This window comes from Sodiomyces alkalinus (genome assembly GCF_003711515.1).
Source record: "Sodiomyces alkalinus F11 unplaced genomic scaffold SODALscaffold_4, whole genome shotgun sequence".
In the NCBI taxonomy this organism is placed as follows: domain Eukaryota; kingdom Fungi; phylum Ascomycota; class Sordariomycetes; order Glomerellales; family Plectosphaerellaceae; genus Sodiomyces; species Sodiomyces alkalinus.
In genome coordinates, this window is record NW_021167082.1 from 1,446,690 (window position 1) to 1,473,235 (window position 26,546).

The following is a 26,546-nucleotide window of genomic DNA, read 5'->3' on the forward strand; positions in this document are numbered from 1 at the left end:
AATTCGGAGTACTAGATTCCCCCAGGCCTAAGGTAGACCCTACTCCGATATTTTACGCCTCGGGGCTCCGGCCTCGTCCGAGAAATTTGACCTCTACCTACCTATTCACTCACACCTTGTCCCTTCGTAGATCATCACCATCCATCCATGCGGACAAGGGACTAGGATATGCGCAGGAAACGCGCAGGATATTAGGACCCCCCTTTCCCTTTTCTTTCTCGTCAAAGCTCTCCGAGTGTTTCCGGTCCCTTCCCGTCTCCATGGGGTCTCCACGTCTTGGCACAATCGTCTGCTGGGATGGAGGGGTCGAGAAAAGAAGGGAAAGGAAAAAAAAAAAGAAAAAAAAAGAGACATTGTTGACGCCTCGGTGTGTACGTTGTATCATATGTCCACGGGCAAGTATTCAGCCACATACCCAAACAAAGCTGGTAGCACTACATGGAACCAGAACCACTTAAACTGAATGGCCAGGCTGTAGGAATGCCGTCGTCCGTCCATACCATAATATCAACATCGTGCCCTTTCTTCCTCTGCCGTTCCCGTCCCCGTTCCCGTCGTCCCCTGAACCCTCTCACTGATCCTCTGCAGCTTAGCCCTGCTCGCCTCGTCCAGACTCTCATACCACGTCCTCAGCAACCCCCCGAACGTCTTCTCCCCCTTGGACAGCTCCACCGGCGGGCCCCTGATCTGCGGCGGCATCTCCTCTCCCTCCACCCCGCCCTCGAACACGGCCCAGCTGGACCCGTCGTTGGCCCGCAGCCCGAAGCCCCGCCCGTGCATCGCCGCCACCGTGAACTGCCGCAGGAGCACCGCGTCGCCCGTGCGCACGATCGGCAGCGCCGTCTTGTGCGCCCGGAAGATGTTCACCAGCACCACCTGCGCCGGCGCCACCGAGTGGTCCGTGACGTTGAACGCCAGCATCACCCCCCGCGGGCTTCCCCTGGCGCGCGCCGGCTCCGGGGGCTCCAGCGTCACGATGCCCATGACGTCCACCGTCCTCGACAGGTTGTGCCGCAGCATCCGCAGCGTGATGCAGTCGGGCACGTCCGCCCGCATCGCCTTCCCCAGCTGTGTCTTGATCGAGGTGGTGGTGGTTGGCGAGTTCGAGTTCTCCTCGGAGGGCTTCCCCCGCCTCGCGCGCGAAGGTGACTTGAGGGCTTCTTTGGCTAGCTGCACGCTCGTATCCTCGTCTAGGTCCGGAGACAGGCTCCTGTGGTGATTGTGTGATGCCGCGCGCGTGATTCGAACGTTGTCCGAGGGGGTCTGGTCCGGCGCAAGCGTCGGTCGTCTGGATGCGATGGACGCCCGCGCCAATTGGACACTGGGATCCAGTTCCTTCGATCCGGTTCGGCCTTGGTCCTGGCCTCGCTTTCTTGTCGAGCGAGATTTAGCTGCGGGTGTTGTTTGTGTTTGATCAACGCTTCGGTCATCACAGGAGAACGAAGTCGTCGCTTCTGACAGTGGCGGTGATGACTCGCGGAACGTGGGTAGCTCACGTTGCGAACCGGGAGTGTTCCCGTGCTGATCGGTATCTCGTTGAGGGGTCTTGGTCTCGTAACTCTTCGGGGGTTGGTCTGGTGTGGCTTTGGACTTTTGCAAATCGACGTCGGTTTCGCCTTGTGAGGCCGTCCCTTCTTGTACTTGCTGGGTGGCGACAGGAGTCGGTAATTGTGCCTGTGCCTTGTCGTCCTCTTGGCCAATTTGCTCCGTTTGCTCCGTTTGGTCCTTCCCCCCGGCTTCCCGTCCCGACTCGTCTGTGCTATTGCTCGTTGCTGAAGGTTGCTTAGGCTGGGATGGTGGCGGCGTGGCATGGTCCTGGAAAGAGTTGTCTTTGTTCTCGGCATTGTCGCTTTCGTCGGCATCTTTCATTTCAATATCCTCCTGCACCGCCTCCTCTTCTTGCATCTGAATGCCAGGCATGTTCCTGCCATGGAGTCCGTCGCTTTCCTCAAGCAGCTGCGCGTCAATAGCTTCCATTTCGTCAACTTCCGAGGATCCCAAGGCCTCGGCAGCCATGCTAATCTCCTCGACAGAGACCACAGAGACCTCGGAGACCTGCTCCACCACAGAAACCGTCGCCATGCCTTCTGTGTGATGACCTGCGTGACCATGGCCGGACTGTCCCATCAAGATATCAGGTTCCGTTGCTGGTGCACTAGCGGTCGATACCACCTCGAGACGCTCTTCCTCTCGGATCAACTCCAGAGCTCGCAAAGGTGGAATCGGACTCATCATTTCGAGGTCATCATCCTGTTGCGGTGGACTTTTGCTGGTGCGGGATTCTATGATCTCTGGGTGCCGGCTTGGTTCTCGTTGTTGAGCTGGCGGCGAACTTGTGTTCGCTTTTTCGCTGCTCCCTTGCCTGGTCCTCTCAATCGAAGCGCCCGAGATGGCATCCGCAGGTCCGTCCGGTTTGGCATCAGAGCCGACGTCTTCTTCTACAACCTCGCTCACGTCTACCTTTTGGTCTTGGGCAACTTCTTGCTCGTCGACTGCTTCTTGCTCCTCAAACTCCTCAGCCTGCAACGCCCCTTCGCTGTCACTCGCCACCTCTACTTCTGATTCTTCCTCCTCATCCGCTTCATCCACTTCGGATACCTCACTCTCATCGGTCCCCTCATACTCCCCTGCCTTTTCGGCCACGGACTGTCGGATGTTGTCGACGGAACCGTCAAACTGGGAAAACTGGGGGCCCTTGGATTGTGCGGCCACCCTTGGGGGCGGGGGCTCTTCGTCTTCATCCTCCGAATCCGACAAGAGACTGATGACCTGTGGAGGTCCCCTGGTTGCGGGTGCAGGCTTAGCAGCGGCCGTGTCATCTTCCTCCTCGCTCTCTTCGTCGGAATAGCTCTCGTATTCCCCATAGCCACCCTCGTCCTCTTCGTATTCTTCCCCGTATTCTTCCCCGTATTCTTCCCCATATTCTTCCCCAAATTGCTGCTCCGCGTCTTCGTCGATCTGATCTTCTTCGTTACCCCGGCCATAAGGGTCGAAAATATGCCCCCCATCCTGTTGGCTGTAATCACTCTCCACGTCGGAGCCATCGTCGTCGTCCTGGACATTGCTCAGGTTAGAGTAGTGGGTGATATCGTAATCTCCGCCAGCGTCGCGTCTGGCATCTTCCACGAAGGTGTCGGTTTCGCCGTATCCAGTCGTCGCGCGCTCCCCATCGCCGGAGACAGTCTGATTGATGTCCCCCGTCAGGAAACGCTTCTCCGCATATGTCCGAGAACCGAAATTTTCTTCCGGGCCGTCCCGGTCCTCGGGGATTTCGTCACCTTCAAGTGCGGAGTCGGCTGGTTGGGAATCGCCGTCGTCGTGTTCGCTGGCGATTGATTGACCATCCAAGTGCCCGGTAATGCCCTGTTCTTCCATGTGCGAATGGCCATCTTCGTGGGGTGAGCTGGTTGGTGTCTCGCCGGGCCCGATTTCTGCGGAAATATTGGAGTCCGCAGATGGAATCGAAGTCCCGGGCCAAGAAGGCTGTCGAGGTTCGGCGATGAGGTCAACGAATATCGTGTGTCGCCGTCCTTCCTGTATATTCTGTTCGTTTCGAGATTGCTGACCCGTCAATGACACGCTCTCGAACGGCGCTTGTTTCTGATCTGCGGACTCGACCGGCGCCTCCTTCGGGGCTTCCCCATTAAACGCGTTAGAAGCGAATGGCGACATGGCATTCTGAGACGCAAAAGCATGGTTGGCGCTTGATGGCTGCTTGCTTGGTGTATCGAAGACTGCAGGGTGAGGAATTCGGGACTCGGCAGCTACTTCCACCTGTCTGGGGGGCGTGAAATCGAGTTTATCGGTCTGGCAGCCGCCATCGACCATCGATACGGCACCTCCACCATCGCGGGTGGACGGTCTGTCGGGGCTGGGACTCGGTGACCGGCTCGTATACCTCCAGGACGTGCTGAAGCGTGGACGCTTTCTTTCTCTACCCGTAGGCGCCGTTTCCTCTTCAAATATATCCAGACCACCTTCAAATAGGGAGCCGTAGGACACGCGCGCTCTTTTCAACAAAGCAGGTGAAGCGAACTCTGACGGTTCTGCAAGATTGCGATTGCTGTCGGCTGGTCTCTTGGCCGGCGTGAGCCCAACAGGCGAGAAGACCCCATCTATAGCAGGGACAGTTTCGGGCAAGGGCGAGGTATCCTTGGGGTCGAGAAATGATGTAGGGGGCGCAGGTGTGGGATCGGGATCTGGGAGCGCTGGCGGTTCGCAGCCGTTGATGTCGGTGTCGGTGTCGGTGATGTCGACGTCTATGAGTTTCGTCTCCCCCGAGTCCAGCTTCACCTACATGAAATATTAGCCACGAGGAGTCAACATAGGGAACAGTGTCGTGTGTCAGGGGGGCACATACTGCTTGCAGCAGTAGCTTGTTATGGAACTTCAGCTGCCAGTCGAGGGGCTCGCCCGACAAGGGCGCTCTGGGATCCTTGTCGGCCCATTCGACGCCTTTGAGACTCAGTGTAATCTCATCGCCACTATTCAAGTCGGCGTCCGCCACAGCCTTCGCGGCCGGGCCGCTGAATTCGACCCGAACTTGGCCCTTGTCGCGTCGCAGCCTAAAGTCGGACTCGGCAAGGACGAAAGCAGCAACATTGCGGTAGGAGCTGTAGGGCCAGGTAATGGTTATGACGCCGCGAATAAGCCGAGAAGCAGTGTCCGCCAAGTTGGGATTTAGTTGTGCGATAGAGGTGGTCGGCCCAGATTGGAGCTGGGAGCTTGGACCTTGCGCAGACATTGCGCCATGGGTTCTGGGGGCGTCTCTCAAGTGAAATCTGTCTGTTTCGGTAGTCTAAGTAAGAGACAAATAGAAACAGAAGCAAAAGATATCTTGGAGATGCCAGGAGCGAATGACGCTCTTAACTGCAAGGGATGCAAGGGAAAAGGTGGTGCTGACGCTTTCAGATTGACGTTGATGATAGCGAAGGTAAGACCGCAGCGCAGCTTCTTTGTGAGGTAGTGACGAAATGTCACGATAATTACGGAATGCGTGTGCCGCTGCCACGGGAGCCGCTTTCTGATTCCTCTAAATCCAACGTCACGTGCAGATATAGGGTCCGTGCACACATAGATCAATGTACCGAGGAGTGCACGTCGATGTATCTCGCGACACCTTATCTTGGTCCTTCTCCTCTGCTCTATACTTGGGTTTTTCTCCTGCCTGCATAGCTGAATCACCCCCTTTTTCTTAGTGGCCGCCTAACGTATCGCAATTTCGTTCAACCAATCGAAGAAATGCCGTAAGTATGTTGGCGATACGGTATAATACCCCTTGATACGAGATGACCGATGCGTATCGCCACCTCAACTTGACAGCCTTAATACCGCGGCGTTGCCTTCGCCTACGTGTGTAAGATGATACGCCACCTGAATCGCGCTATAAGCTGGTTCTGCTTTTTAACCTTAATTCATTCGCTAATGCATCCTGCGTGAAAGCATTCGTGCTCGCCCGGCGATAAGATCTAGCACGTCCTTTTCCTCCACCACGATCGCCCGACACTGGCTAAGACTACGAAATACCGATACCCCGATACCCTAGCCTTCTTAAGGAGTATTACCGCTCTATAAGGTAGTCACTATTAGGATATTATTGGTTATGGCCTATTAGGAAAGGTCGATCTAGTTATAAGGCATAGCTAGATAATGCTTCGGGGAATAACGTTAGTAAATTACTAGGTGGTCTGTTCGAGCTGATATATCTTATTATCGGAGTATACCTACGTTACGACTCCCTTAACGCCTAATCAAAGCCAAGCCAATTAGCCTAATACTAGTGGCTAGGGGTACGTAGCGTAATAACGGCCGGGCTCGGAATATTAGGCTAAGATATAACTAGTCCTATATTCAGCCGAGTAGAGAGCCCGGCGATAGAATAAGGCCGGGGCCTTTAGCTGCTATATCGTCCACCACCTCCTACGGGGCAAAAGGATAAGCGGAGGAAAATTCAGCTTCTATCGGCACGCTAGCGCCTAAGCCTAGATAGGACTAACGTCTTCGACCGCTATTCACTCGGCTCACGCTTTCTTTTATTATTAGGGTGGCCACTATCGGTGATAGCCCCTACGGGACGTTATTATCTATAAGTTGATTACTATAGAAAGGGCCGATTAGCTTCGAAGCTAATAGCGGCGTTCGAAGCTACGCAGAATACCTACCTCTCCGAGCCAGTTATAGCTATGCCTCCTAAGCTATAGGCTAACGCTAAGGGCTGATTTCCTAAAGTCCTGCTCCGGGCACTACCTTAGGGACGGCTTAAGTCCGTGTTAGCCCTAGCTACGTGAGCAAAAGCTATTAATAGCGTAATAAGGCTACGGAAATAAATAGGCGAGGGGTTCTCGACTATATTAGTAAGGCCAATAAAGCACGCCACCAGGATATCTAAGATATATATCGAGGCGTGACGGAATATATATCTATAGGTCTTAAGGTAGTAGGGAGGCTTCCTAGCGTTAACTCACCCCTATATTAGAGCAGATCGAGGCCTTATTAGCGCGAATCTTATTATCTTCACCTGCTACCTATAGCGTAGGACGGGCTAATATCCCCTAAACCACTCTTTAGGGCTTAATTCGGCCACTAGAATCGTTTATAAGACTACACTAATAAATTATATAGCTCGGGAAAAAGGGGTGCGGGGGGGCTAGTAGCGGCTTATAAGGTAACGTGGATAGTCTTGTAGGAGGGATAGAGAAAACGAAAAAGGGGCGCTAACCGCTTATATAGACAAGGATTAAGCTCTCTATATAATCCGCGGGAGAGGGGATAGACGGTAAAGCTCTCTATCAGATCTTAGGAACTAATAAGTTATAATTACTATCCTACTTCCTAGTCTACGCTACGTAGTTCTAGCAAGAATCTTATTATACACTATCTATAGACTATTCTCGTTATATCGTTAAACACCCTACTCCTAGCCGACGGCTCGTGCGTTACGAGAGCTCTATACTAATATAAGGCCCCGTGCTTCTATCTTCCTAAGATTAGTATCGAGATAGTAAGAGGCCTATCTTTCTATAGTAATTCCTCTAGTAGAATCCCTCTTTTTGCTAAAGTTTTACTAATAAGTCGTTAGGTATCGGGCTTCCAATTATCGCTTTATATATACCTAACTCTAGTCGACTTAGGGAGTGTGACTTAAGACGGAATAGTATCCTCTATAAGCAATAACGCACCGATATACCTTAGCCGGAGTTATTAACTCTTTCGCGGATATATTTAACGCACGGCGGTATAACCGTTTAGTCGGTTCCGTAGCAGGATCAGGCCTTATCCAGAAGGTCCGCTAACGATACTATATCCTCTATCTCGGCTTTTTTATCTTCCGCCCTAACTCTAGTATTAAGTGATACTACTCCGAATAAATTCCTAATACAGAACACGTATAATAGGCGCTACTAAAAGTTAAGTAAGAGGAGAAATAAAAAGGCCTTAAATAGGGCTCTAGGAGTTATATATTCACCCACTACGTATTAGGATATTAAGCGAATATCGGATATACGATAGAATACCCAGGGCTAGGTGACTTATACTATTAAGTGGAGGGAAGCTAAGGTGAACGTTGCTGATCTTCGTGGACTAGAGGTTGCCTTCGCTATTCGAGAAGAAGTGGTTAATAGCTATAGTATCGAAGAATAGGAACGTATATAGGATAAGTTTTACGCAGTATAGGACTCCTATTGACTGAATACCGGCGTCCTTCTAACACGTGTCTTTATTATTTATTAGCTCCTACTAGTAATCCGGTTCTTATCTATATAAAAGTATTCTCGACTACCTCGTTAAGAATATTATGGCATGCCTTGATTTCGACTTAGTATATTATACTATTAGATTATTATCACGTGGTCTAACTTAGGTTTGCTTTAGGACGAAGAATTGATTTTAATCTTACCGGTGATATAGACCTATATATAGGCTTATATATTTATCTCCATTTTATCTCTATACAGTTACCTAAGTAGCTAGGGCTAACCACCTCCGAAGCTATCTTGTCTCGAACTTAGGAGGAGCCTGGTTTATATCTCCTAGGAACTAAAAGGTAGTCGGCTAATATATATATAAGTTGTAAATAATACAGAACCGAGACCGGGATTATAAAATCAGTGCTCTAGCATATATTATAGTCTTTATCTATTAATATCGTCTCTTATAAGGTGGTAACTATATATAACCTTCTTCTATAATATCCTGGACTAGTCTTAACCGTTTATCGGCGGCCCCCCCTAACTCCTCCTCGTCTTAAGCTTATTTTTAAGTCCGCCCGCTAGCTTACTTGCTTACCGATGACTAGACTAAATAGTTGACGATACTAATAATTCTCTTTATTAAGGACCCTATGCCCGGCCTATAGCTCCCTAGTCTTATTCCGACGCCTTTAGCGTTACCTGCCTTAATAAAGCTCTGGATTTACTACCCTAAATTATCTTACTTCTTAGCTAATCGATCTAAGTTATCTTAGACTTCTCTGTATCGTGCTTATAGCGAGTCGTACCCCTTATTAACCAGATCCTTAACCATAAGAGAGCAAACCATTAATAAATTCTTATAGGCCAGAATCTAAAGCCTAATTCCTAAGATTATAGTATAGGCGGAATATAGGGCGATATTATACTGCTTAAAGCTATCTAATATCTCCAGAGTCTCGAGTAGTTTGTTAAAGGTCTATTTATTTACTTTAAGTGCTCCCGATATTTACTTAATAGCTTTATACTTCGAATTACTAAGTACGGTTAGCTTTATCCCTAGAAGAATAAGTGCGATATACGTTTCTAAGCTTAGTAGGGGGGCCGGTAGCCCCTCTTTTATTATAATTTCTTCCTAGTATAGATCCTTAAGAGCTTTAATAAGCTTAGTGTCTATAGAAGACTTAGGGTGCCGGTTAGTCTTTCCTACACCCTATAAATTATAGCTAGGGGAGGATTTGCGTTAACTTAGTGGTGTCACGTCCTTAGTTATTATAGAGATCGCCTCGATAGTATTTACGATACCCTGCAGAGCGAGCAGTAGAGTAGTACTATCCCTATATTCTCCTAAGAGTATAAGTTAAACTAGCTGAATAAGGTATAATAATTAAATACACTCGTCGTATTTATTAGAACTCTGGAGCTGATAGAGTAGTTTAATAGCATGTCTTAAATCTGGACGATACCTTAACTCGATCTCGGTGATACGCGGCTTAGCCTCCTCTAAATTAACGGTATTCTCGTTATCGTTAGCGCTATTATTATCGTTCGAAGGAGAAGACACCCTAGTGGGTGTTAGTTACGAGGATAGGTTAGAAAGCTGGGCCCGTACGCTCCTTAACTCTGATATTAGGGATAACACGGTGGATAATTAGAAGATAAACCAAAAGGCTAATAGGGGAAAGGGTCGAGGGCGGGGGGAAAGAATATACATAGATAAATATATAGAAAAGCTACTAAGTGGTATAGGTGTGGTATACTATTCATAGCTCTTTATAATTTAGCAGGATTATCTCGGGTGTAAGATACTCTAAAGCCACTAAGGAACTTTTTCCACTTCTATTCGAACGTTCTATTTATAATATATTATAGTTTAGCTATGCTAAATCCGGTCTCCTCCCCTTAAAACACCACCACGCCACCTAGCCTTTTCTATAAGCCATAGTAGGATACAAAAAGCCGCGTGTATAGTATCTAGGGGCTATATCCTTTACTCACGGTATCTAAGCTACTGGTTCTTACTAGGCGGTTAGTCCCCGAGATTATAAGACCGGTCTAGTCTTCTATATAAGACGCCGCCATGATTATAGCTGTATATAAGGCTTCTCTTAAAGAATAGAGCAGGAATATAACTAGATAGCTGGCTAAAAGGGATTAACACTAAGGTTCCTAGTGGTAGAAAGCTCCCGAAAGGACTTACAAGAGCATAGGTAGGTATTCCCGCTATATAGTGAGTGCAGCCTTATATCCCTTTTTACGGTTAATATTACTCTTAATAGATCGCTAAAGGTAGTATCTCGAAGCTCTAAGCATTTACCGTATTTAAGTGCAGCTAATAATAATAGTATTATCTACTAAGGCTAGAGAGAAAAGAGGATACGATTAACGGCTATTTCGATAGATTACTTTCTGGTTAAGCTTCTTTAACTTCAAACTTCCGCGTAAGAGTTACCTAATTATCGATAACGTCGATCTTCCGTAAGTTCGTCTTCTAGTAAGCTAGGTTAGTAATCGCCGTACGGCCGCGATAAAATACTATCTCGGGGCGTTAAGCTATTAACCGAGAGGACCGGATATTAGGCCGTATCGTAGTGAAGAACTAATAATAATAATTAAGAGGTTCGAGAATAAAGCCCTTTATACTAGCTTATTATCTATAGGGCAGATAGTAAGGTATAGTAACGATTATTATAAAAAGCGTATATACTTTACGGATAGAAGGTAATAGGATAGCCGGGGCCGACTACGTTACTATTCTGTATAAGCTCCGTTCGGTTCCTTTTTATATCACTAACTCCTTTAGCACTAAAGTACTAATTTAGCTATAGAACGTGTTTTAGTGAGTATTCGGCGGCTAATCAGATCGTTCGAGCCCCGCTAGCCCCTGCTTATATCCCTCACGAGCCTAACAGTGCACTCCAACACAGTCTGGCCATCCTATTAGACACCTTACTTACGCCGAGACTAGTATCTTTAGCTGAATCCCCTGTATAAAGGCCAGAATATCGCTATTTCGAAGCAAGAGGATAATATCCATCCGTCGATATTACCTTTAAGCCCTCCGATAACGCTATCCTGCGGGAGCTAACCCTTATAAAGTATATTATGCCTAAGTGGTTCCAGAAGATTAGGTCTAAGATTAAAAGCCGACGGATAACCCCTCCTCTAGCCTTATCCACGCTAGTCACCACTCCTTAGCTATATTCCCTTTCCGAAACTTCGCCGGCGAGCCTTTATAAACGGCTTTGGAATCGAGCGTACGACGAGCTTAAGACGAATAGATCTAAAATAGTCGAGGCATACGAGAAGTTCCTGTCGGCCGAACTATAGAATAGTGGTTCCACCGCGACTAACCATAATATTCGTCTTACCTCGGAGGGAAGATAACACTAGATAAAGTAGCTAGTCCGGGCCGGGCTGTAAAGAACGGAAAAAGAGGCTACTATAAAGTAATAGATTGGGGACGGAATATAGGTCGTATTATCCGTAAAGGGACTAATAGATAAGGGGATACGGGCCGTCCCGGAAGCCGCGCTAGCCTGGGTTAGCGTCTCCTTTACTTTAGAGGTAAGCTTAACTTAGCCAGGACCACTATCGTCTACTAATGCTTTTAGATCCTCGCGAACCTATTCACTAAGCCAGGTATTAATCGTAACGGCCTTGCTTACGTCCTATTAAGGATAGACTAGTACTGGAACTTAGCTAACCTCCTCCTTAATAAAGGTGCTAGTCCGATATTAGCAGGCCTATAAGACTAGCTTACGATTTATATTAGCTAACTTTACTAGAAGCTTCTCCTGTATCAGATAAAGAGTATCTGCCTCTACCACCGGAATCGGGTCGCCGTCTTCTTTAGGGATATACTCGTACTGGATAACTAGGCCGGCGTGCTCGATAACCTTAAGGCTGCCGAGGCCGCTATCTAGAGCGACTCGGAGTAATATAATTCGTAATACGTACGAGACCGTCTATAAGCCTTGGCTAGAACCGCAGAACGTTAATACATAGAATTTCAAAATATCACCTCTGCTATTTAACACTAAACCAGGCGATAGGACGAGATATAGTAGGATAAATAAGATAAGAAATGCCTAGAAGACCTCTACTAGACGGATTCTCACCACGATAAGACACGTATTTAAAATATTAAGGGCGGCCTCCTTCGAGACTTATACTCCCAGGTCCTCGATAATCTTGACTTCAAAGCGTGGCGTATAGATCCGTATAGCCGACTCTTCTGGATTAGAGGCGACTCTGGTAAGGGCAAAACGATACTACTATACGGTATTATTAACGAGCTGGAGAAAGACACTAGGAATCCGCTTTCCTATTTCTTCTGCTAGGCTACCGAATAAAAACTGAATAAGGCGACTGCCGTACTACGTGGGCTAATCTATAGCCTCGTCCGCTAGCGCCCGCGGCTTGTTTCCCACGTCCGTAAGGAATACGCCGGCCGACCACAGCTTCTCGATTTCATCGTGCGCATATCTATATCTTCCCGCGCTAAGTGGATCGTGTCGAGTCGTAACTGGCCGGATATTAAGGAGAAGCTGAATAGCGCCGCCTAGAAGATAACCCTCCGTCTCGAACTCAACTAAGACTTAATATCCTATGCCGTTCACGTCTATATCCGCTATAAAGTAGGCGAATTAGCGCAGCTTAAGAAGTACGACTCAGAAACCCGGGACGCCGTTCATAAACACTTCACCGACAAGTCAAACAACACCTTCCTTTAGGTGGCCTTAGTTTATTAGGAGCTCGCGGACTCGAAAGTCCGGAAGTGGCATACGCTCGATATCCTTAAGAGCTTCCCACCAGGCCTTGATTCTTTATATCAGCGGATGATAGAGTATATCTATAATTCGAACGATACAGACCTATACAAACAGATACTCGCCGTTATCTCGGTCGTATACCGCCCCGTCGTATTATAAGAGTTAACTTCTATTATTAAGTCACTTTATCCCTTCTATAACGACCTTAAATCCTTAGAAGACATTATTAGATCCTGTGGTTCGTTTTTGACTCTTCGAGAAGACGTAGTCTATTTTATGCACTAGTCAGCAAAGGACTTCTTGCTAGACAAAGCTTCCGACAGGATCTTTCCCTCCGGCATTCCACACCAGCACTATACTATCTTCTTAACGTCTCTAGAGATTTTATCTTAGACGCTACGACGCGATATCTACGAGCTATACTCCCCGGGATTCTTAGTCGACGATATCTCACCCCTAAACCCAGACCTATTAGCCGCTGTGCGATACTTATCCGTGCACTGGGTTAATTATCTGCAAAAGGCAATCTATATAAGGGAATATCTCTAAGATAACGGCCCCGTTTATATATTTCTCTAGCAGAAGTATCTGTATTGGCTAGAGGCGCTCGCCCTACTACGCGGCATATCGCAGGCAGTATTGGCGGTACAGAAGCTGGAGGCTCTAGTGGTAAGCCCCAATCATACTATTAAAGTGCTCGAAACCTGATAATCTCTTAGGAGAGCATAAGATCATAACTAGCAGAGCTAACCAAAGACGCTCGTCGGTTTATCCTATATTGTAAAGGAGCGGTAGAAATTGCCCCGCTATAAGTTTACGCGTTAGCTCTCGTCTTTAGTCCTACCCATAGCGTAGTGAGAAAGCTGTTTAAAGATAACGCGCCGAAGTGGATCACGAGGATGCCGATCGTGGAAGCGGAATAGAACGTATGCGTGCAGACGCTCGAGGGCTATGGCGGATAGGTCAGGTCGGTCGCTTTTACCGTAGACGGCGGGCGGGTTGTATCCGGGTCTGATGACAAGACTATCAAGCTCTGGGATACGAATACGGGGGCCTGCGTGCAGACGCTGGAGGGCCATGGCGGAACGGTCATGTCGGTCGCTTTTGGCGCAGACGGCCAGCGGCTTGCATTCGGGTCCGGGTTCGGTGACAAGACCATTAAGCTATGGGATACGGCTACGGGGGCCTGTGTGCAGACGCTCGAGGGCCACAGCGGTGGGGTCAACTCGGTCGCGTTTGCCGCGGACGGTCAGCGGCTTGCATCCGGGTCCTGGGACAAGACCATCAAGCTATGGGATACAGCTACGGGGGCCTGTCTGCAGACGCTCGAGGGCTATAGGGATAAGGTCAGCTCGGTCGCGTTTGCCGTATACGGTCAGCGGCTTGCATCCGGGTCCCGTGACAAGACCATCAAGCTATGGGATACGGCTACGGGGGCCTGTCTGCAGACGTTCGAGGTTGGCAGAGCATTATTCTATCTTTCTTTCGATAAGACGTCCAGTTCTCGTCTCTACACCGAAGTTAGTGTCCAGGATCTAGGTCAGCCTGTAATAGGTTCTAAAACGTCCTATAGCCCTCCGCGAATCGTTTCTTATCACGGTTATAGTATAGGCCTAGATAACGTTTGGATCGTAAGGGATACGGAGGCGTTACTATAGATACCCTCCGAGTACTAACCGTTAAGTTCGGCCGTTTCTGGATCGATAGTTATACTCGGTTGCCACTCGGGAAGGGTGCTTATTATACAATTTTCGACGAATGGTTTGGATATATAGGCCGTTTATGTCTGGTTTAACAAATTGGTTTTCTCTTGCCTCTCTTAGTCTTATCTTTTCTTCTACTTATAGCGTAGCACAGGAAGGGTCTAGGATAATATACTATTAAGTAGCTACTCGGCGTGCCAATCGTTATAGGGTTAGTCTACTATAGTAAAAACCGTCGACGTATACTGCTAGCTGCTAATATACGTTTCGGCCGTGTTTAATCCCTTGGCTCTCTAGATAGCGAGTGCGGTGAAGCCCAAAACCGAGGAGCTTCACCAGTGACTGATTCAATGAGTAAACATACCCCGAGGAGCTCGGAAAACGGAGGCGACAGTGCGGCGACAGGAGCTTGAAGCCCATATTCTCGACTGGTAGAGGTGATCACCCTTACCCCATGGTCGAAACCGTCGCCCCGCTCCGTGGCCGGATTTGATCAAGAATGCAAAGACCTTTGTACAGAGGTCCAGCAACTCCGCCGACGGTGGCAGAGATCGAGGCATGACGACGACTATGAGGCCTACCGAAAGGCGCGCAACAGAAAGGGGAGACATATCCAGAAGACCCTCCGGGATGCCCACCGGCAGAGAATCACCGAGGCATCCACATCACAGTCAGGCCTCTGGAACCTTGTCAAGTGGGCCAAAAACAGACACAACACCTCGCCAGCTTGCACGCCGGCACTCGTAAGACCAGACGGGGAGCTGGCCCAGCAACCAGAGGAAAAGGCCGAAGTCCTGCGGCAAGCCTTCTTCCCGCCTCCGCTTCGGGCTAATCTCTCTGACATAGAGGGATACGACTATCCCCCATCGATCGAATGCCCGGACATTACCCTGACGGAAGTAGACAGGGCAGTACGCAGAGCAGCCCCGAACAAAGCCCCCGGTACCGACGGCATCACCAACGGCATTTTGCATGAGACCCTGGACATTCTCTTGCCACACCTCTGCAAGCTCTTCAATGCGTGCCTGCAGCTCGGGTACTGCCCAAAACACTTCAAGGACACAGTGACGGTGGTGCTCAGGAAACCAGGAAAGGATGACTATACCCAGCCAAAGTCATACAGGCCAATCGCCCTCTTGAACACACTTGGGAAGGCGATGGAAGCCATCATTGCGAATCGGCTCACCTATATGGCCGATACCTACCAGCTTCTCCCGAGCCGACACACCGGGGGGCGGAAGCTCGCATCGACCGAACATGCCATGCACTTCCTCCTCCAACGGATCCACCAAGCATGGGCAGAAGGTGAGGTAGCCTCCCTATTACTGCTCGATGTGTCGGGGGCCTACGACAACGTATCCCGCGAACGGCTACTACACAACCTCCGAAAGCGGCAGATCTGTCCCAGGATCATAGCCTGGGTGGCCTCGTTTCTCAGCGGCCGATCCACGACGCTGAAGCTACAGGAGTATACAGCACCGTCAGCACCCATCCAAACCGGCATACCGCAGGGATCACCCGTATCGCCAATCCTCTACCTATTCTACAACGCCGACCTGATTGAGGCCTGTAGAACGGACGAAACTGAAGCGATCGGGTACATTGACGATGTGTCAATCCTGGCGGTCAGCCCAACGGCACCACGCAACTGCAAGATCCTCAAAACCATCCACCAGGAAGCAGAGGCATGGGCAGCGAAGCATGGATCACAGTTCGCACCAGCTAAGTATGAACTCGTCCATTTCACCCGAGATCCGAAGGTGAACAGCACGCATGCCCTGCGCCTCCCCCACGCCACCATCGCAGCCTCCCCATCATGCCGGTACCTTGGCATCCAGATGGACACTAGGCTTCGATGGGGACGTCATCGTGAGAAGCTGGAAGCCGCAGCCACGAAAAGGTTGGCTGCCTTGTCAGCTCTGGCCTCATCAACGTGGGGCACAAGGATGGTGAACATGCGACAAGTATACCGAGCCATGATTGTGCCTCAGATGCTCTACGGATGTTCGGCATGGCATATGCCAGGCAAACGCCGCATCGGCAGAGGCAGCGACATGGCGGCTGCCATCCGAAAGATACAGAGGCGTGCGGCGCAAGTCATCACCGGCGCGTTCCGCACCACCGCCGCAGCTGCCGTCGATGTGGAGGCCCACTTGCTTCCAGTCGAGCAGCAGATGGAGCAGACAGCACTGGAAGCCGCTATGCGCATCAGAACGACACCCATGTACGCCGACATGGCGCCAAGCACGGAAGGTGCATGCAAGGACCAGAGCCCCCTCGGCCACCTGTCCACCATGCTCGAACGGAAGTACAATGTGCAGCTCGACCGCCTGGAAACACGCCAGCCACACATCGTGCCACCGTGGTGGACCCCGCCCTTCACCAGGATCGCTGAGTCGGCCGACGAGGCGATCGAGGAACACGACTCGGTGGAGCTCGGTGTGATCTGCATCTTCACCGATGGGAGCGGCATCAACGACCACGTTGGAGCGGCCGCGGTAGCACCCTTCCTTCGGATGGACAATGTCGAAACGACGCGGACCCGGTACATGGGCACGTCCAGCACCTCCACGGTATACGCGGCAGAGCTTCGAGGCCTCGCGCTGGCCTTGCAGCTTCTGCTCGACGTACAAGATCATTGGGCTGAGACGAAGAAGGGTGTCATCTTCTCTGATAACCAGGCCGCCATCCAGGCGATCCGAAACCCAAGAGCTCCCTCTGGTCAATACATCCTAGCGGAAATCGTTCAGGCACTCCATGAGCTCCGCGGCAAAGGCTGGGAGGTCCAGTTCCGCTGGATCCCGGCCCACGTCGGCGTGCCTGGTAACGAAGCGGCAGACCGGGCAGCCAAAAAGGCCGCCGAGTGCGACCCAGAGGCACCGGAGGCTGTTGCGCGGACACTCATCGCCACAACGAAGTCCGCCATCCGCTCCACCATGAAGGGTGAATGGTCCGCCGCATGGGAAACGGCCAAACACGGCAGGGAGCTCTTCAAGCTTGGGGTGCGCCCGGCCAAGGAGGTGCTCTCGCTTCACGACAATCTACACCGGGCGATTAGCTCAATCATCACACAGATGCGCACCGGCAAGATCGGCCTGCGGGCGTATCTCCACGCCATCAACAAAGCTGACACTGACAAATGCGACTGTGGATACGGGCGACAAACAGTACGACACGTCCTGCTCGAATGCAGGAACTGGATGGAGGAGCGACACCAGATGTGGGCAGGCAAGCCTCCATGCGAGGACGTCAAGCGTATTCTCTGCAGCCCGTCAATGGCAGTACAAGCAGCAAAGATGATGATGAGGACGGGGCTCCTGGGCCAGTTCCAGGCCGTGCCGTCCACGGTACTCACAGAACAGAGCGCAGACGAGTGATTTTCGTTACACAGAAGGGAAGGAGGGCCGGAAACGGCCTGACAAGTCAGAGATATAGAAGACCTAGAAAGCTATTAGTATAGATGCGACCCAAGAACAGCAAGGCAAGCAATTCGTGGAGGCGAACGGCTGGTTTGGCTGTGATAGGGGCAGATGTATGATAGTAGAACGCTGCATAGCTGCCTACGGCGGCTGGGACAGTCTATGAATAAACAAACAACAAACAAACAAACAAACAGGTGATCACCCTTTCCCAGTAAGTCTCAGACCACAGTCCTAGTAAAGCTGATGGCATATTCCTGGTAAGAAATAAGGAGCCTTACTAAGCAATAAGAAACTGTTCACTGGTAAAGGCCTGGATATTTAACTGGCCGAAATTTCGACTGGTAAACCATTAACGGGCTTACTAGTAAGTGATATCTATCCTGACTGGTAGACTACCTGACCAGGCAAGGTGTGCTTACAATACTAGTAGCGCTTCTTCCTAGTAACTTCCAAACCATAATCCTAGTATAGCTAATATTATAATCTCGGTAAGGAATAAGGAACCTTACTAAGTAATAAGAAACCATTCACTGGTAAAGGTCTAGATGCCTGGCTGGTCGAACTTTCGGCTGGTAAACGATTAGCAGGCTCCCTAGTAAGTGGTATCTGTTCTAACTAGTAAATTACCTTACTAGGCAAGATACGCTTACAGTACTAGTAAGCGCTTCTTACCGCCTAGCTTTTTAGTTTCCAGAAGTAGGTATCCTGTCCCACGCGGCGCTTAATCGTGTATATATTAGTAGGCCTTCGACGTGGATATCCCTTCGCGCGAAATATACCCGAATAAGGAACGTCAACATAGACCGTGTACCGCTCGAAATTCTTATCGAGATTACTAAATAACTGCCTCCGAGCGATATTCGATCGCTAAGGCTGGCTAATCGTCGCGGTGCTATCGCCGGTTCCTAGTTCTTTTCCGTTCTATTCACGTTATTAATACCAGAGACTGCTTACCTGATTCAGCATTTGGCTCGTTAGGTGCTACTAAGCATCTTACTATTCACCATAGCACCTGGCCTGTCATCAGCCCACTACAATAGGCCACCCACCCTTTTGCTTTGAACGGTCACCGCGATAGCCAGTCATTCCATCAGTATAACGAATTCATCCAGCAAGAGGCATCAAGAGACATCATATCAAATTCATAACTCTTTTCCAGCCTCTTTTCGGGGTATCCTACTCTTCGCAGCCTCACAATATCGCATATTTATATTGGGATAAAGGCATATTGGACAGCGCCCAGTATTATCGTCTGTTGTTACGACTACGGGTTATTCCCCTCTTCCGTGGCCTAGTCGAGAAGGCCGTGTTCTCTTTCTTGCCTATCTTGAACTTGCACCCCTAGATCGCAGAACTTAACATTAGAGGGATTCTTGATCCATACGACGCGTATATTTCGCAAAAAATGCTAAGAGCCTAGCAATTGCACGCGGATAGAATGCTTGCGACGCATAAATAGTGAAAGCAGAGTAATAATGCAAGGTAAACATCATGGTGAGGCGGGCGTGGGATATATATAAGTCTAGAGAGGAGGCGACGTTTGAATGGAGGGGAAGGGAGGGAGAGTATAAGGGTGGAGAGGCGATAATGGGTACGTGGAGAAAGGACGTGTAACGGCACGTGGCAGTAATCCGTGGCAAGACCCTCACAGGCTGGGTTGAATAAGGTTAGAGGGTTCTGATATATGAAATACATAGGGCGTTTATGTTTTTCGGATCGATCGGTCGAGATTTGTACCCTTCTTGAGAATGACACGAATAGCAAAGACGACTGACGGTGTAGGTCGAAAATACGAAGTTGCATGCATATAGTCTAAGTCCTCGGGCTTATACAAACCCTGAATACCAATTATAGCCAAAAGTTGGCGTCTAGATCTCAAATTCGGTCATTAATACTGACACATGTTCATAGTCCAGAGGTGTATTATCTCCATAGCCAGGATCAAGAATGTAATGAGTACATTCATTGCCGTCCTAGACTGCAAACCCGATATCGACGATATAGTTATCCATTCTGCTTATCCTGTGCGCGAGCCTATCTCCAGCACTATATCACCAAATCATTAAATTAATAAGGCTTTCCGTGTACTAACTGGCGTTGGAGTCTATACCCCGTTTATTCCTTAAAGTCGTCACTTTTGACCGTTTTACGGGCACGGCGAATCGGGTATATATAGGATAAAACCTGTCTTTGCGGAAGCACTTATAACTATAAGAACGAGAGGAGGGTTTAGAACCGGTGTCTGATTTTGTTTTATTCGAAGTTAGTATATATCGTATAATATAAATAAACTATTTTCGGGGCTCGGCGAATCGGTGGCTCGAATACTAACGTTTTAGGCGATAACGGGATAGGTTCTTTTCTTACGGGGCTGTCTTGTCGTACTTAGGGGTTATCTAACACGCTCGCTTAATGTTTGGTCCTGATACAGGAGTTAGCTGGGTCTGCCTTCTTGCGGTTATGTCTCTTTTCTTGCTCGAGACTGTGAAATCTATAAGGGGAGCGTAGTGCTATATTATACCTCTCGTTCCGGCCTTTTCCCTAATTTCGACTTAGTCCTGCATATACGCTTTAATAGCATTCTGGGTTTAATATTAGAACCGAAGCGCTGGTTATAAGCGTTGGTAATTAAGCGCTATATATTCTTGCCTTTTTCGCTTTTATACTCTTTGTATAGCTCTAATAAGAACGAGCGCCTCTCTGCGATACTAGACTCAGAGCGGAGGGGCTCGCACGCGTTACTCTAGTCCTTGGATAAGGTGTTTCCGGACTGGTTCTTACCTATAACGTCGTTACTAGGGCTTCCTATCGGATACGGGCAGTAGTGCGCGTGGTGCTATTAGTATAAGTGTATACCTATACCGTTATTTTCCCGTTTAATAACGGGGGAGCCGGATAATACTAACGTTAAACTAAGGTAGCCTATAGGCCGCGGCGGGCCGATAGGATAGTATAAAGGGTAATCCAGACGTTACGGCTAAGTTATAATAGGCTCGGGCCCCGAGGTCGATACGCTAAACGACTTAAAGTAGGGCTCTAGCGGCTCTAAAATCCCCTTAAAGTGTTTAACGTGGTTCTTAGCTAAAATAGGATCTATTTCGGCCTAGCGCTCTATTAAACCAGTCCGCGGAACGGTAGAGAATAGGAAACTCGTCTAATATAACGGCGTAGTTATATCTCCGGAATTCTAGTATATTTTGCTATTTTCTATGCCTATAGACTATAACCGGGCCGGTTAGTAGTTAATTAGAACGGCTATAGTAGGATAACTCCTAGAGAAGTCAGATCTCTTAGGTATTAGAGGCGGGAAAGTCTTATAGATAGGAGTGTGGGGGGACGAGCTATAGTGGCCCTAGAGTCGTATATTCGCCTATAAAGGAAAGGTATATAAGTATAAGAAGTTAAGCAATCTCTCTCGTAGGTCGAGAGATAAAGGCGATTAGTGTATAGTAAGGTAAATAAGCTAGGTACGGGTGGATCGAAAATATATAGTCGGTTATAGGTAGTGATAGTGGAGAGGAGACGGGAGGCTTTATAAATCGAAAAGGGTAGTGGACTAAGCTAGGTAAGATAGGAGAACGGGTATATATCTTTATATCTTTTAGTATTCGGAGTATACTAAGATATATATATAAGATATAGGCACGTTTACTCCGAGTATAGATAAGGCGTAATAGTATACGCTAATATGACTTAGTATAACGAGGCGTGGACCGACTATTATCTTATATAGGCCATAGGGGTACTAGGGTTAAGGAGGAAGGAGGAAAAGGAGGAGTAGAGGGTGTATAGGTATAAGATATAATATAAGGGGATTCGTGTATTTATAGTCTCGTAGTCTATTATAGCAGACGGATATACTGCTACTATTATAGAACCTAGCAGACCTATACTCTAGGCCTTAGAGCGGAAAGGTGTAGGGACCGTAAGATACTAATATTCTTTTATAGCTATAGTAGGCATAACGGACGTCTCTAGGCTAGTATTACGGCCGGCCGCCTAATATAGACCAACCCCATAGGTACACTAGTATATATCCCACGGGACGGCCCCAGATAGGGAATAGCACAGGGTGACTCGGGAAGTCACGTACTAAGTCACGTGTTACTAGGTACGGAGGTACTTAGTAGACTATCCGGGACGGACTAGGGTTGATTACTCCGGCGAAGTGACTAATAAGTGATCGGTTATAACAGAGTCACCTAGGCGTAGCGACTACGTAAGGAATAGTCACTACGGGTAAGGAAGCACTATCACTATATAAACTAGAGTCTCCTAGGTCTTACTTCTACTAGGGAATAAGATATCGATTAATCTAAGTCTTTACCTAGACTATTAGTCTACGCTCGACTCTACCTTATAAAGAAGACGCCTAGTCTTTACGACGTAACTACGACTAGACACTACGAACGATAGTTACTACTCTTTAGTTAATATCCTCTTCTTATTTTAAACTAAAACCCCGACGCTAGTCCCCTATCGTCTGCTATACTATAGAGGACCGGAAGCCGTTATAATATTTTAATCGATCCTATTCGGTAAGCTAACCTTAATAGCTAATAAGCAGTACGCCCGAAGCAGAAGCTACTTCGCCTAAGGAAGAAGAAGTCACTTTATCTGAAGAAGAATCATCGTCTAAAGAATCTAGTTCCTCTAACGAAGAGGAAGGACTAGAATAACCTTAATAAGACGACGAAGTAGCTAGTAACCACTCTTCTAATATATCGAATAATAACCGTACCACGAACGCTATAAGCACCGTGACGCCTACTACTACTACTAGAGAAAGCAACGACCTTTAGCAGATTCGCGATATAATTACTTAGCTTTAGGGGGAGAATATAACTCTAAGAGCTTAGTTAAACTATCCTAGAATCGGGGCTAAGTATAGATACCCTATACCCCCTAAGTACGACGGGACTCGGGGATAGCTTTAAAGCTTTATTACTTAGCTTAGAGGCTACCTCCTATTTTACTAGGATAGTATCCGTACGGAAGAAACTAAGGTACTCTATACCGCGGCACTCCTTACGGGAGATACGCACGAATAGTTCGAGTCTATCCACAGAGACTACCTAGAGAATATAGGAATAGAGATCCTAAGGAAGCCCGGGACCACGGTAATCTTCGAGAACTTTAACGTGTTTATCGAGAGACTTAACGCTATCTTCGGCTAGCCCGATAAGGAATAAGTCACAGCCGAATAACTAAGCTAGCTACGTTAGACTAAGTTAGCTACGGACTATACTACGAGATTCTAGTAAATCTCGTTAAAGCTTAGCTACCCGGATAAGCCCTTTATAGATCGGTACTATTAAGGACTTAAGGAAGAAGTGAAGGATAAACTATACCGATTAGACCGACCTAAGACGTTTAGCGAATATACCGTGATAATAATTCGTATCGATAACCGGAACTATAAATAACGCCGTTAAAAAAAGTATTAAACAAGCGTTTTATTCTATATAGCTAATTCGAAGAAGAAATAATTATACCTATACTAGTTCGGAAACACCTTATATAGATACTATAGTAAACCTATAGAGCTCGATAATATTAACCGATAGAGCGATAAGCAGGGTAAAAGGGATATAACGAAAGTTAAGTGTTATAACTATAATAGGCTAGGTTATTACGCACACGATTATAATAAGCCTAAGAAAAAACAACCGTAATAATAAGTAAATACGATTAAGAAAGAAAGACCCTAGAAGGAAATTAACACTATTAGATACCTAGAAATTTATAGGGACGAAATACCACACGTTAACCTCTATTAGGTAACCTGCTACGATAACTATTATCTAGTATACTAATCAGGGAAAGACGGAGCTAGGTATTACCCTAAGAGACCCTAGAAGATACTCGCTATAGTATCTAGTAACGAGTACGATAACGACTATAGCCTTAAGATCCCCGACTAGGATAAGGATAAACTAGCTTTATAAACTATCGTAGAAATCCTTTAAAAATACGGATAGATAAAAGAAGAAGCTAAGAGGCAGAAGCAGATCTTAGAAATCTAGAAGGAAGGAGATCGTACCCGAGGGAGAATCGCTAAACTCGAAGAGTAAGATTAGGAAACGGAGTCCGACAGAACCCCGGATAATAACACGAACTTCTAGTATTAACCTATAGAAGCAGCTAACCTAATTAAGGAGGAAACTATCTAGCTACGGATACTCGACTAGCTCACGGAAGAACCCCTTAGATAGACCCACTAAGTTTATTTTACTAAACTTAACTTCGATAACGCCTACCGTAGGATACCCACGAATACTAGCGGGGAATAGTAGTAAACTACACGTTAGCGACCTTACCACGCTTAGGAAAACCAAGATACTCTTACTAACCTAATAATAAGCCTATAAGGATCGGACGATTAACCACCTAGGTATAACTACTACGGGTACTAGTTAGATAAATATAATACTACTAGCTATATAGCATACGCTTCTAAGAAAATCCGATAACTAGAGTAAGACTAAGAAGCTTAGGAGTCACGCTTCTAGACCCTCGATAAGCGCCTATAATAGATAGAATGGCTTTTAATTTAGTACGGGTTCTTAGATAAGGAAATATCCCTCGAATACCGAGCTAAACGGGTAAAAAACTAAGAGTATATTATCGCTAGGAGTATATAAAAGGTACTCGATAGATATACTCTATAATATATAGCAGTATAGGGTATTATTATATTAGAATACGACTTAATAAATATAAGATAAACGCACTATTAGATATAGGCGTAGTAGGAAACTTTATCTTACTGGTAGCCGTGAGAAAGTTCTTTATTCCCTAGGTTAGAAAACACCTAAAAGAGGAGTATAAGGTTACTCCGTATACGGGAAAGAATTAGTCCTACGAAGAAGTTATTATTAACTAGGAGACTATATACTTTTAGGTTAAAATCCAGAATAAGACTAAAATAATAAAGTTCGATATATACGATATAGGTTATAAGGACGTTATTCTTAGCGAACTATAGTTTAACGAATAGAATCTCGATATAGACTAAAAGCTTAGCTAGCTCTGGTAGCGATTAGAGAGTAAGTAGGAGACTACGAAGGAAACCTTACCCGATCCCGATATCCGTCGAAAATAGCAGAAAGACTTACCGACAAAGGAGCCTTAGGGAGACTTAGATAGCCGCTAGAAGTTAGGGACTAAGGCGAAGGAAGTACGAAAGACTTTAAGATAGTAGCGACGGTATAACCACCGACGCGTAATTAATATTATTAAAGGAATCTACTAGATCGTCTAAGCAGAAAAAGGACTAGTAATAAGTAATTATAATAGACTCGCTAAGGTATTACTAGAATACTATAAATACGGAAAACTATTTACCGAAAATCTAGAAACCGGATTACCGAAACACCGATACTATAATCACGAGATACCCCTAAAGAAAAGGATATACCCAAAATTCTTCCTAATTTACAGGCTAAACTAGAAGGAATTAGATACCTTAGAAGAATATCTCGAAAAGATACTAGTAAAAGGCTATATTAGAGTATTATAATTACCGGTAGGATACCCGATCCTGTTTATACTAAAGAAAAATAGTAAACTACGACTATATATTAATTATCGATAACTTAACGATATAACTATTAAGAACCGCTACCTACTACCTCTTATCTTAGAAATACGAGATTAGCTAGTTAGAGCGTAATAGTTTACGGTACTTAACTTAAAAGGAGCCTATAACTTAATTAGGATTAAGGAAGGAGAAGAGTGGAAGATAGCGTTTCGGACGAAGCGAGGATATTTCGAGTACCTTATTATGCCTTTTAGACTAATAAATACGCCGGTATCGTTCTAAACACTTATTAACGACGTCCTAAGGAAGTATCTAAACCACTTCGTTATAGTATACCTAGATAATATCCTAATCTTCTCTAAGATACTCGAAGAACACGGATAATATATTTACACGATCCTATAACTCCTATAAGACGCTAACCTATTAGTCGAACCAGAAAAAGTTTAATTCTATATATAAGAAGTTAACTTTTTAGGTTATACGATACGACCTAATAAGATCTATATAGATAAGGCGAAAGTCTAATACGTCTTTAAATAGCTATAACCCTAGAATGTTTATAATATTTAGTCCTTTCTTAGACTTATAAACTATTATCGACGATTTATTAAGGATTATAGTAAGATTACTATCCTCTTAACTAAAGTAACTAAAAAGGGACTTAACTTCGAATAGAATAAAAGAATAGAAGAAGTATTCTAAGCTCTTAAAGGAAGGGTTACTAGCGAACCTATCTTAGTAATACTAGACCCCGATAAAGAATACGAACTCGAAATAGACGTATCCGACTAGGCTCTAGGAGTATAACTCGGATAGCGCGACGTAGAAGGAAGACTATACCCTATAGCCTTTAAATCTAAGAAACTTAGTGGACTAGAACTTAACTATTAGATCCACGATAAAGAGCTAATAGCTATTATCGAAGCCTTTAAAGAATAGAGACCGTATCTATTAGGGATAAGATACCTATACCGGGTATTTTATTCTTAATAGATATAGTCTCTATTCCTTAAAGGCTTAGAACTTAACTATTAGATCCACGATAAAGAGCTAATAGCTATTATCGAAGCCTTTAAAGAATAGAGACCGTATCTATCAGGGATAAGACACCCAGTATAGGTCTACACGGATTATAAGAACCTCGCGTAATTCACTATTACTAAGGTTCTTAATAAACGATAGATCCGATAGGCAGAATTCCTAGCCGAATTTAATTTCTATATTTAGTATATAAAAGGGAGCGAAAATAGTCGCGCAGACGCACTCAGCCGACTAGGGACACCTAACAAATCACCTAAACCATAAGCTATACTCTAATAGGAAGGAGAAGCTCTTACTCTAAAGGATAAAGAGGTAAATAGTATTAATCGGATAACCGATACTATATTTAAAGAAGTATACGCCTCGCCGAT

The 26,546-nt window shown here is 46.7% G+C and overlaps 2 protein-coding genes across 2 annotated transcripts; one reads left to right on the plus strand and one right to left on the minus strand.

Annotated features, from left to right (window-relative positions):
• Window positions 1-507: 507 nt before the first annotated feature.
• SODALDRAFT_350459 (hypothetical protein) lies at window positions 508-4,960 on the minus strand (the record flags this gene model as incomplete). The annotated part of the gene is made up of 3 exons (XM_028613479.1): window positions 4,361-4,960; window positions 1,497-4,293; window positions 508-1,391 (listed from the first exon to the last, which is right to left on the minus strand). Exons 1-3 carry the CDS (start codon window positions 4,742-4,744, stop codon window positions 508-510), a joined length of 4,065 nt encoding a protein of 1,354 aa, XP_028467089.1. The 5' UTR covers window positions 4,745-4,960.
• Window positions 4,961-13,539: 8,579 nt separating this feature from the next.
• On the plus strand, window positions 13,540-13,899 carry SODALDRAFT_264719 (WD40 repeat-like protein; the record flags this gene model as incomplete). The annotated part of the gene is made up of 1 exon (XM_028607472.1): window positions 13,540-13,899. A coding segment is annotated over one exon (360 nt), but the record flags the coding sequence as incomplete, so codon positions are not given.
• Window positions 13,900-26,546: the final 12,647 nt, after the last annotated feature.